At 45.2% G+C, this 11,883-nt stretch overlaps 1 protein-coding gene across 1 annotated transcript in view; it reads left to right on the forward strand.

Annotated features, from left to right (window-relative positions):
• Positions 1-11,883, forward strand: part of slc6a5.L (solute carrier family 6 member 5 L homeolog) — a 42,583-nt gene that overhangs the window by 25,482 nt on the left and 5,218 nt on the right. Inside the window, exons 9-14 of the mRNA XM_041589711.1 lie at positions 442-545; positions 890-1,014; positions 3,573-3,685; positions 6,042-6,173; positions 7,110-7,209; positions 10,262-10,362. Coding sequence (XP_041445645.1) covers positions 442-545; positions 890-1,014; positions 3,573-3,685; positions 6,042-6,173; positions 7,110-7,209; positions 10,262-10,362 — 675 coding nt within the window. The remainder of the gene's footprint in view (positions 1-441; positions 546-889; positions 1,015-3,572; positions 3,686-6,041; positions 6,174-7,109; positions 7,210-10,261; positions 10,363-11,883) is intronic.

The following is an 11,883-nucleotide window of genomic DNA, read 5'->3' on the forward strand; positions in this document are numbered from 1 at the left end:
TTCATGTGAATGGTCCTACTTTGAGGTGGACGGTTCTACATTCAAGTGAAGGGTCCTACATTGAGGTGCAAGGTCCTACATTTAGGTGCAAGGTCCTACATTTAGGTGCATGGTTCACATTAAGGTGCAAAGTAGGACATTACCAGGCAGAAGTTGTTTCATATATTTTCACTGGGACCACTGCTTCAGAGTTAGCAGGGCTGTTCCATCCATATTGTTAGGCCATTGGCCAGCTGACCAGAGGGTCCTGCCAACAAGTAGAATGTGGACTAATAATTAAGTAGAATAATTGGAGTGGAAGAGCCCTGCTAACTGAGTAGCATGGAGCCACATGATTCATTTTCCATTGGGCAGTCTCCTGAGCCATAGCTTCTGACACCTATTAGATTCAGCTAGAACATTACCTGTCCTTCAATACTATCTTCTCCTGTCATGTTTCAGGTTTGGAAGGACGCAGCAACGCAGATATTCTTTTCACTGTCAGCCGCGTGGGGAGGACTGATCACTCTCTCTTCTTACAATAAGTTTCACAATAATATCTACAGGTTGGTGAGGGCCAAGAGCCTCCATTCAGTTTTTGGGATAACTGTACAGAAGGTGTGGAGGTGTAGCGGGGGGTAAGTTAGTGAGGATCAAAGTCATGATCTCTTTAGGGCAGTGACAAGAGTCATTATAAAAGGAGACTCGTAGTTCATTCTAAACTGAGGCTACAGATTTGTCTGCTAAAATGCTTTCTAGGAAAATCATGTTCGTCAGTCTCTGCATCTTCTCAGGGGCAATAACTCCATTCAGATGAATTTAAATAACATAATTTGGATCACTCTGGGTTGAATGAATGTGTATTTGGAAATCTGCAGTTAAATTCCAAATTAAATTATTTTTTTTACAGGGATACTCTGATTGTAACGTGCACCAACAGTGCCACCAGTATATTCGCTGGCTTTGTCATCTTCTCTGTCATTGGATTCATGGCTCATATACTGAATGTAGACATCGAAAAAGTTGCAGACCAAGGTGGGTTCCAATCAGTACCGACCAAAGTAGTGAATCTCCAGCTTGTGGCCAATGTTCTGTTCAGGCTTTAAGACCACACAGGCTTTTGAAATGAAATATCAGATACTTGATATATTTTCCCCCCAGAAAAGTAAATAGTAAGAGAGGAGAAATTAAGATATATCAGGGGTAAGCCAAAAGAGAAACAGTAGAGCAAGATGAAGACAATAGGATAAGATGGAGACAGTAGGACAAGATGGAAACAGAAGGGCAAGATGAAGACAGTAGGACAAGATGGAGACAATAGGACAAGATTGAGACAGTAGGACAAGATTGAGACAGTAGGACAAGATTGAGACAGTAGGACAAGATGAAGACAGTAGGTCTAGATGGAGACAGTAGGGCAATATGAAGACAATAGGACAAGTTAGAGACAGCTGGACAAGATGGAGACAATAGGACAAGATGGAGACAGTAGGGCAAGATGTAGACAGCAGGGCAAGATGGAGACAGTAGGACAAGATGGAGACAGTAGGGCAAGATGTAGACAGCAGGGCAAGATGGAGACAGTAGGACAAGATGGAGACAGCAGGGCAAGATGGAGACAGTAGGACAAGATGAAGATAGTAGGGTGAAATGAAAACAGTAGGTCAATATGGAGACAGTAGTACAAGATGGAGACAGCAGGGCAAGATTGAGACAGTTGGAGCCAGATGGAGACCATAGGGCAAAATGAAGACAATGTGTCGAGATGTAGACAGTAGGGCAAGATGAAGACAGTAGGACAAGATGGAGACAGTAGGGCTCATTTATAGGGATGTCGCGGACTGTTCGCCAATTTGGGTTCGCCTTAGCTGGCGCTTATTTTTGCCCTCTCACCCCAGACCAGCAGATACATGGCAGCCAATCAGGAAGCTCTCCCTCCTGGACCACCCCCACACCCCCTGGACCACTCCCCTTCCATATATAAACTGAAGCCCTGCAGCGTTTTTTCATTCTGCCTGTGTGTGTTTGCAAGAGCTAGTGTAGGGAGAGAGCTGTTAGTGATTTGAGGGACAGTTGATAGTAACTTTGCTGGCTAGTAATCTACTTGATACTGCTCTGTATTGTAGGGACAGATCTCTGCAGGGATTTGAGGGAAATTTTAGGTTAGGTAGCTTTGCTGACTAGTAATCTACCTTCTACTGCAGTGCTCTGTATGTAGCTGCTGTGGGCACTGCTGCTGATCTCTCATCTGCTGACTGCTGCCTGTAACCCAATAGTCCTTGTAAGGACTGCTTTTATTTTCTTTTTTGTTTTTTTACTTTGCTACTATAAGAGCCCAGTGCTATTAGTCTAGCTGTGTTGGGGAGTGGGACTGGTGTGCTGCTCCTCCTAGTAGTTCACCACTACCAGCACCAACCAGAGTCAGAATTGTTACAAAGTATCTTATTTGCACCTGTTAGCTGTTCTGAGCTCTCTGCCAAAAGCTAATTAAGTTAGAAACTGTTTTTTTTCTGGCTGTTCAGTTCAGAGAAAAGAGGGACTGGTGTGCTGCTCCTCCTAGTAGTTCACCACCACCAGCACCAACCAGAGTCAAAATTGTTACAAAGTATCTTATTTGCACCTGTTAGCTGTTCTGAGCTCTCTGCCAAAAGCCAATTAAGTTAGAAACTGTTTTTTTTCTGGCTGTTCAGTGCAGAGAAAATATATTCCGTATCCACTACTGTATACGTTGCCCTTGCAGGCATTGTTTGCCCAGTCTTTAACCAAGTGCCACCTAGCTGTGTGAGCTTTTTCACATTCCGTGTCCAGAAACACCACCTGAGTGACGTAGTGTGATTTCTGCCCTTTACAGCACAAAACGCAGCGCTGTGTCAACAATGTATTTTTTAGAAACATATTTGCCCTTGATCCCCCTCTGGCATGCCACTGTCCAGGTCGTTGCACCCTTTAAACAACTTTAAAATCATTTTTCTGGCCAGAAATGTCTTTTCTAGCTTTTAAAATTCGCCTTCCCATTGAAGTCTATGGGGTTCGCGACGTTCGCGAACCGTTTGCATTTTTGACGCAAGTTCGCGAATATGTTCACGAACATTTTTTCCAACGTTCGTTACATCCCTACTCATTTATCAACACTGGGGAAATTTGTACCTTGGCAGTAACCCATCACAACCATTAAGTAACTATTATTTATCAGCCAACTTCAGAACAAGAATTTGAGATACTGTCCAGGTAGAAATCTGCTCAGCAATTTTTGAGCTCCAGTGAATTATTCTCCAGTGTTGCACAACCTGTGGCCCTTTAATTGGTGTTTAAGTACAGCTGCTTTTTTTCTGTAGGCCTCTGAACTCGTGAAGTCAGTTTATATATAAGAATGTGTCTCAGCATTTGGCTACAAAGTAAGAACATAATTACAGTGCCACTTGTACTGGATTTAATTACAGAGTTATTAGCACCAGGGGTCATGTGTTTGTTAAAGTGCCGTGTTAAAGCTCAGTGTCAGCGAATCAAATTCCAGGTAATAAGGCGGTTGACTCACTGTGGCCCAATCACAGGAGCAGATACTGATGATTCCATTGTTTTTTTGTTCCCGGCAGGTCCCGGCATCGCCTTTGTGGTGTATCCTGAAGCGCTGACCAGACTCCCCCTCTCTCCTTTCTGGGCCATTATTTTCTTCCTGATGCTTCTCACCCTCGGGTTGGACACAATGGTAAACAGCCAAGTATAATGCTGTGCTGTAGATAAGAAACCAGTGCCCCCGCTGATCTCTCTTGGTACTGCAACTCTTTTATTATCTTCAATGTAAAGTTCCACATGTTTGGCCTCAAGTTGGCCATGGCTCTAAAAGAAGAAAATAAGTAAATGAATGTAAATGAACAAGGACTGCAGTGCCCCCTTCTGGCTGGGGCTTGCAGCGCAACAGACTATTCCTCTTATTAAAGGGGCAGTAAGGGAGTCTGTGACTCAAGCAGTGGGTGGGACTGGAACACTCTGATGGAACTTGTAGGGAGTCTGTGACTCAAGCAGTGGGTGGGACTAGAACACTCTGATGGAACTTGTAGGGAGTCTGTGACTCAAGCAGTGGGTGGGACTAGAACACTCTGATGGAACTTGTAGGGAGTCTGTGACTCAAGCAGTGGGTGGGACTAGAACACTCTGATGGAACTTGTAGGGAGCCTGTGACTCAAGCAGTGGGTGGGACTAGAACACTCCGATGGAACTTGTAGGGAGCTTGTGACTCAAGCAGTGGGTGGGACTAGAACACTCTGATGGAACTTGTAGGGAGTCTGTGACTCAAGCAGTGGGTGGGACTGGAACACTCTGATGGAAGCTTGTAGGGAGTCTGTGACTCAAGCAGTGGGTGGGACTAAAACACTCTGATGGAACTTGTAGGGAGTCTGTGACTCAAGCAGTGGGTGGGACTAGAACACTCTGATGGAACTTGTAGGGAGTCTGTGACTCAAGCAGTGGGTGGGACTAGAACACTCCGATGGAACTTGTAGGGAGCTTGTGACTCAAGCAGTGGGTGGGACTAGAACACTCTGATGGAACTTGTAGGGAGTCTGTGACTCAAGCAGTGGGTGGGACTAGAACACTCCGATGGAACTTGTAGGGAGCTTGTGACTCAAGCAGTGGGTGGGACTAGAACACTCTGATGGAACTTGTAGGGAGTCTGTGACTCAAGCAGTGGGTGGGACTGGAACACTCTGATGGAAGCTTGTAGGGAGTCTGTGACTCAAGCAGTGGGTGGGACTAAAACACTCTGATGGAACTTGTAGGGAGTCTGTGACTCAAGCAGTGGGTGGGACTAGAACACTCTGATGGAACTTGTAGGGAGTCTGTGACTCAAACAGTGGGTTGGACTAGAACACTCTGATGGAAGCTTGTAGGGAGCCTGTGACTCAAGCAGTGGGTGGGACTAGAACACTCTGATGGAAGCTTGTAGGGAGTCTGTGACTCAAGCAGTGGGTGGGACTAGAACACTCTGATGGAACTTGTAGGGAGTCTGTGACTCAAGCAGTGGGTGGGACTAGAACACTCTGATGGAAGCTTGTAGGGAGCCTGTGACTCAAGCAGTGGGTGGGACTAGAACACTCTGATGGAACTTGTAGGGAGTCTGTGACTCAAGCAGGTATTCCTTCATGAACAGAAAAATATCTATGATTTTTGTGATTTCTTGAGCTACATAGGGCAAACAGGGGAACTGACACTACTCTATATATTTGCACCTACTGTCCATTCCTTGCATTGATACAGGATTATTAACATTATTATTAACATGTATTTATATAGCGCCAACATATTGCGTAGCACTGTAATGATAAAATGATCCTAAAGTAAATGATGAGGAGTTTGTGTAGCTACACTGACACCTACTGGATATTTCTTGCATTGCAGTCATCTGATGGGAGAGCCGAAAGTAAAGTTAGTGTAGCTACACTGACATCTAATGGTCATTATTTGTATTGCAACATGATGATATAAACATCCTAAAGTACTGAGCCCATTGTGTGGCTACACTGACACCTGCTGGTCATTCCTTGCACTGCAACAGACTGATCAATGAAGCCCTATAGAAATTCATGTTGAACACTGACACCTACTGGTCATTCCTTGTACTGCAACAGACTGATCAATGAATCCCTATAGAAATTCATGTTGAACACTGACACCTACTGGTCATCCCTTGCACTGCACCCAGCTGATGAAAGGACCCTAAAGTATTGTCTACACTGCCACCCTGTGGCTATTGTTTGATGTTCGGCAGGTTTTTCAATACTTTGCCTTTAGATCACTTAAAATTATAGTGACAGGGACAGACCAGGTCTGGACCAAGATTCAAAATAGGCCCAGGAATTTAAAGTACACAGAGGCCAACCCCCCCCCCCCAACAGGCCCAATGAATAGTGACTCTCTGTGGCATCTAAGAACAGACCAGAATCCACAGACTGCCAGTCCACTCCTGGACAGACAATGAAATAATGATTGTTTTTGCCTCTGCTGAGTAGAAGATAAGATTTGTCTAAACATTTTAACATCAATTTGTTTTCTTTTCCCATCTCTAGTTTGCTACAATTGAGACAATTGTGACATCAGTTTCAGATGAGTTTCCAAAATTACTGCGCACCCACAAACCGCTTTTCACCTTGGTCTGCTGTGTCCTGTTTTATATTATGGGCTTTCCAATGATCACACAGGTGAGTCATATAGATACCCACCTTAAAACACACTTAGTACAGTCTGATAGTAACTCACAGGGAGAGGGGCAGGGAGTCTGTGACTCAAGCAGTGGGTGGGACTAGAACACTCTGATGGAAGCTTGTAGGGAGTCTGTGACTCAAGCAGTGGGTGGGACTAGAACACTCTGATGGAAGCTTGTAGGGAGCCTGTGACTCAAACAGTGGGTGGGGCTAGAACACTCTGATGGAAACTTGTAGGGAGCCTGTGACTCAAACAGTGGGTGGGGCTAGAACACTCTGATGGATGTTTGTAGGGAGCCTGTGACTCAAGCAGTGGGTGGGACTAGAACACTCTGATGGAAGCTTGTAGGGAGTCTGTGACTCAAGCAGTGGGTGGGACTAGAACACTCTGATGGAACTTGTAGGGAGTCTGTGACTCAAGCAGTGGGTGGGACTAGAACACTCTGATGGAAGCTTGTAGGGAGTCTGTGACTCAAGCAGTGGGTGGGACTAGAACACTCTGATGGAAGTTTGTAGGGAGCCTGTGACTCAAGCAGTGGGTGGGACTAGAACACTCTGATGGAAGCTTGTAGGGAGCCTGTGACTCAAACAGTGGGTGGGGCTAGAACACTCTGATGGAAGCTTGTAGGGAGCCTGTGACTCAAACAGTGGGTGGGGCTAGAACACTCTGATGGATGTTTGTAGGGAGCCTGTGACTCAAGCAGTGGGTGGGACTAGAACACTCTGATGGAAGCTTGTAGGGAGTCTGTGACTCAAGCAGTGGGTGGGACTAGAACACTCTGATGGAAGCTTGTAGGGAGCCTGTGACTCAAGCAGTGGGTGGGACTAGAACACTCTGATGGAGGTTTACACAAATGTCATATTCAGTTCCCTTGTTTGTACAGAATATTGCTGAATGTTTCTCTGCATCACTTTCCTTTCTGTGTCCCTCAGGGGGGTATTTATATGCTTCAACTGGTCGACACATACGCAGCGTCCTACTCACTTGTCATAATCGCCATCTTTGAACTGGTTGGAATTTCCTATATTTACGGTGAGTCCTTTCGCCCCGTGCAGAGTTGATACAACAAACGCGGGACCCTCCCTGTGCAACTGAATGAAAATATTGGGTCTATGGGACTTTCATAAAGGAGGCTTAGAGAATGTTCCTGGGCTGGAGAGAACAAGTTAAGCATCTTCTACTGCTGGTTCTGACTCCTGAAACAATGTAGCCCAGGCAGCCGATTAACAGACCTGGAAGAGAACTGGTTTCTGCTACAATGTTTCAAGAGTCAGAACCAGAGAACAGAAAGGGACAGACAGACGTTGCTGAATTTACCTTTGACTGGACATTCTAATCCTTTTCTCACTGGGGGTTGTGAGTATTTTCTGCTGTTCTGGGACGTGGGAGCAATAAGAATAAGAAATCTAGAGATATATTAAATATGAGCCAACTCAGCCATCGCAGTTAATGGTTTCACTAGAAAATCTCGAGTCTCAGCAACAAATTTCTTTGCTCAGAAATGATGAATAAGATGTTGGTTGTGCCGAGTCAGGACTCCACGGCTCTCCCATCATTGTTACCCTTTGGCCTTTGGGATGGGGGGTGAGGGGCGCACACGGGGCGCACACGGGGGCCAATACACCTGCCTGGCCCCGTTTTCTCCAACTGGACTTTTGAAAACGAACTTTATTCCTAGGGAATTGCTGCTCCCATATTGGGGGTATTCTGGGTAATCAGATGCATAATTTTATTGTCAAGGTTCAGTCCTCATCTTCTGATTAAAGGAGAACTAAACCCATACATTAAAGGGATCCTGTCATCGTAAAACATGTTTTTTTCAAAACCCATCAGTTAATAGTGCTGCTCCAGCAGAATTCTGCACTGAAATCCATTTCTCAAAAGAGCAAACAGATTTTTTTTATATTCAATTTTTGAAATCTGACATGGGGCTAGACATATTGTCAGTTTCCCAGCTGCCCCTGGTCATGTGACTTGTGCCTGCACTTTAGGAGAGAAATGCTTTCTGGCAGGCTGCTGTTTTTCCTTCTCAATGTAACTGAATGTGTCTCAGTGGGACCTGGATTTTACTATTGAGTGTTGTTCTTAGATCTACCAGGCAGCTGTTATCTTGTGTTAGGGAGCTGCTATCTGGTTACCTTCCCATTGTTCTTTTGTTTGGCTGCTGGGGGGGAAAGGGAGTCCAACTTGCAGTACAGCAGTAAAGAGTGATTGAAGTTTATCAGAGCACAAGTCACATGACTTGGGGCAGCTGGGAAACTGACAATATGTCTAGCCCCATGTCAGATTTCAAAATTGAATATAAAAAAATCTGTTTGCTCTTTTGAGAAATGGATTTCAGTGCAGAATTCTGCTGGAGCAGCACTATTAACTGATTCATTTCCCATGACAGTATCCCTTTAACCACATGACCCCCTGCCACATGATGGAGACCCCCCGGAATAGGTCAACACCCCAATACCTGTACAGTGTTGAGGTTCACTTCATACCCCTGACTCTCTGCTGGTGATTCCTGACATGGGGCATTAACACTTGAATCCAGGGCTGTTCTTAGGGGGGCACCTTGGTCTGTTGGGGGAGAGGGGAGACTATGTAACTGATGGTTTGGATTTTGTTCCCCTAAATCAGACTAATGACAGAGGTTTGGGGTTCTTTGCCATGTTTTAATAGACCAACATCATTTGCCTTCCCTTTGTCTAGACCCCCCGTTGCTCAGATCTGTGGGTAACACTCAATGGCACCTGAACCCCAATAAATCCCATTTTGCCCAGTCACTAGCCGGTCTTTAGACTCAACCCGATCCAGTCTGCTCCTTCCTCCAAGATTTTCTCTTTTCCTCATTCCCCCAACTGCTGCCTAAATATAGAAACAAGCGTCTGCATCTCCGCTGGCTGCTATTTTGGTTTTACGAGCGACACTTGTGTTAAAGACGCCATCGTTCCCCACTTATTGCTCCCCGAAGTGACATTAGAAGCATCAGATCCCACATGTAAAAACCGACGGATCATTTGGCTCAGAGACGCCGCAAACTGTTTATTTACAGAGATTAAACTTGTGCGACTTGATGGAATTTTCTTTCTCCCAGTGTGAGACAATGAGATTCATTCCCCGGCAAAGGTGAAAATTGCAATTAGTCTCTCTGCTTGTCTAAAAGAAATTAATTTAAACTTGGATTCAAACAAATTTTTCCTTTCATCCACCTGCAGGCGCCATTAGTTCCCCCCAAGAACTCACTGAGCACCACCCAGTAATGTCACCCATATGTTCTGCTCTTCTCTCCAATCACTTACCCACCAGCGATAAAGAGTGTGTTCTCCTTTAATTGTATTTGTTCTAACAAAGAAGCACTTGGGGTGTCACCCTGCTATAGTTCCAGGGGTACAAATAAACACTCACCCCAAATCTCCCCCTAACTGACCTTCAGACTGGGCCCCCTTAGCTCATAACAAGGTTACAGATATATAGAAACATTGGGGTGTCACCCTGCTATAGTTCCAGGGGTACCCAGGGTACAAATAAGCACTCACCCCAAATCTCCCCCTAACTGACCTTCAGACTGGGCCCCCTTAGCTAATAACAAGGTTACAGATATATAGAAACATTGGGGTGTCACCCTGCTATAGTTCCAGGGGTACCCAGGGTACAAATAAACTCTCACCCCAAATCTCCCCCTAACTGACCTTCAGACTGGGCCCCCTTAGCTCATAACAAGGTTACAGATATATAGAAACATTGGGGTGTCACCCTGCTATAGTTCCAGGGGTACCCAGGGTACAAATAATCACTCACCCCAAATCTCCCCCTAACTGACCTTCAGACTAGTCCCCCTTAGCTCATAACAAGGTTACAGATATATAGAAACATTGGGGTAACAGCCACAAACACAATTTGGGGTCACCTCTGTTCTGCATGTTGTATACAGTGTGTCCACTAGAGGGCAGAGTCCATAGTGTAAAGTTGTGAGAGTGTCACCGCCGGGTCCCGTCTCTCAGCTCAGCCCTCAAATCTTGTTTTGCTGATTTCCCTCCCAGTGAGACCCCACAATTCCTTTGATTGTTTAACACAACTGTGTTTGTGATTTCAGGGCTGCAGAGATTCTGTGAAGATATAGAAATGATGGTCGGCTTTCAACCAAGCCGGTTCTATAAAGTCTGCTGGGCTTTCGTCACTCCAACAATTCTCACGGTAAGAACCACTGCCCCCCAAAAATCACCCACTGCCTAAACACATGGACACATGTCCCGTAATTGCTCGTTGTTTGTTGGTGTAACTTATTGCTCCTTCGCCGTATAGATGAGCCACTCCTAGATTTCTCCATGAAATCCTAAAAAGCAGCACTACGAGGGTTAACACTGTAAATCCTGTTCTGTAACCTGGGCAGGCTCACTTTGTCCAAGTCCAACTCAAGTCCAGAAGAGAAGTTGCTCTCACCTTGTTAAACTAAATTTATTCTTCACTTTCCAAAAATGGAGCCTTCCCAGATAGGTAGATAGGGATAACGGAACAGAGGAGAACATACTGCAGGTACAGGCTCTGCATCTCCTTGTGAGAAGAAAGAAATGAGGACGACGATGATGATGATGATGAAATCATGGATTTATGGAGATGTAGTTTTCAAAGTGAAACAGCAGATGGCAGTGCAGGGCAAGACTCACTGGGGCTCATTTATTAAAGCAGCGCAGCGCATAAGTGGACGCAAAAGGTTGTCTGCGCCATCACAAGCGTGATCGCTAATATATTTGCGTGATATTGCGCATAACACAGAGCTTTTGCGATGGTTTTGTTTATGCGCATTGCGCAAAAGATTGGGCATTTATGTCGCAACCGATGCCGTGGTTGTTAGGGGCGTGGCTGTGGGCGTGGCTACAATGCGCTTGCACTGCGGCCGTCGCAGATTTGCGTCTGTATATGTGCAAAACTGCACCCGGTCAACAGCACCACAATTTTTACGCCTGCCTCTTCGTGGCGTAATAGTAACGCTCTTCAAAATGCGCATTCCTGCCCAGCTGCGCTAGTATATTCAAGATGAACAACCCTTGTAAAGTGCATATTAACCACGCCTTCCACCCAACATGTTTATATTGACCAAGGTTCCTTTAAGGGTATCAGGTAGGCTAAACACCTTTGCAACCAAACAAATATTAGCACAGAAACAAATGCAGATGCGTCTAAGTGAACGCAATATGCGCAATATGTGACGCAACTAATTAAAGCAGCGCATTCATACATGAGCACAACTAATCCTTACCTTTGCGGTATCTTCCTGTGCGCACAATTTATTATAAGCACTGCGACAGCTGATACGCAGTTTCACACGTCGCACCTGTCTTGTGTCTACATTAGCGCACAAATCGCACTGTTAAGGTATCGTGCGCTACATTATTAAATACTCGCATGCGCTGGGCAAATGTCTGGCCACTGCGCTCTTTTTAGCGCTGCGCTGCGTTAATAAATGAGCCCCACTGTGTTATAATTATAATAATAATATAATAATGAGTCTCTTTGTGTATTAATAATGCAGCGTTGGGTCAGGCATTAAAAAAAGAGGTGATTCCCTTGAACGGCAAATCTAAACATTTGTTTTAGGATCCTGCAGATTATTGGGTTTAATGAACACAGTATGTAACCCCGGTGTGTTGGTACAGTCTGGGTCTAGCAGGGAGTCCATGTATTATAGGACTCCAAGGAACTCCCTGGGGCATAGAG

The sequence above is a fragment of the Xenopus laevis genome, chromosome 4L (genome assembly GCF_017654675.1).
Source record: "Xenopus laevis strain J_2021 chromosome 4L, Xenopus_laevis_v10.1, whole genome shotgun sequence".
Taxonomy (NCBI): domain Eukaryota; kingdom Metazoa; phylum Chordata; class Amphibia; order Anura; family Pipidae; genus Xenopus; species Xenopus laevis.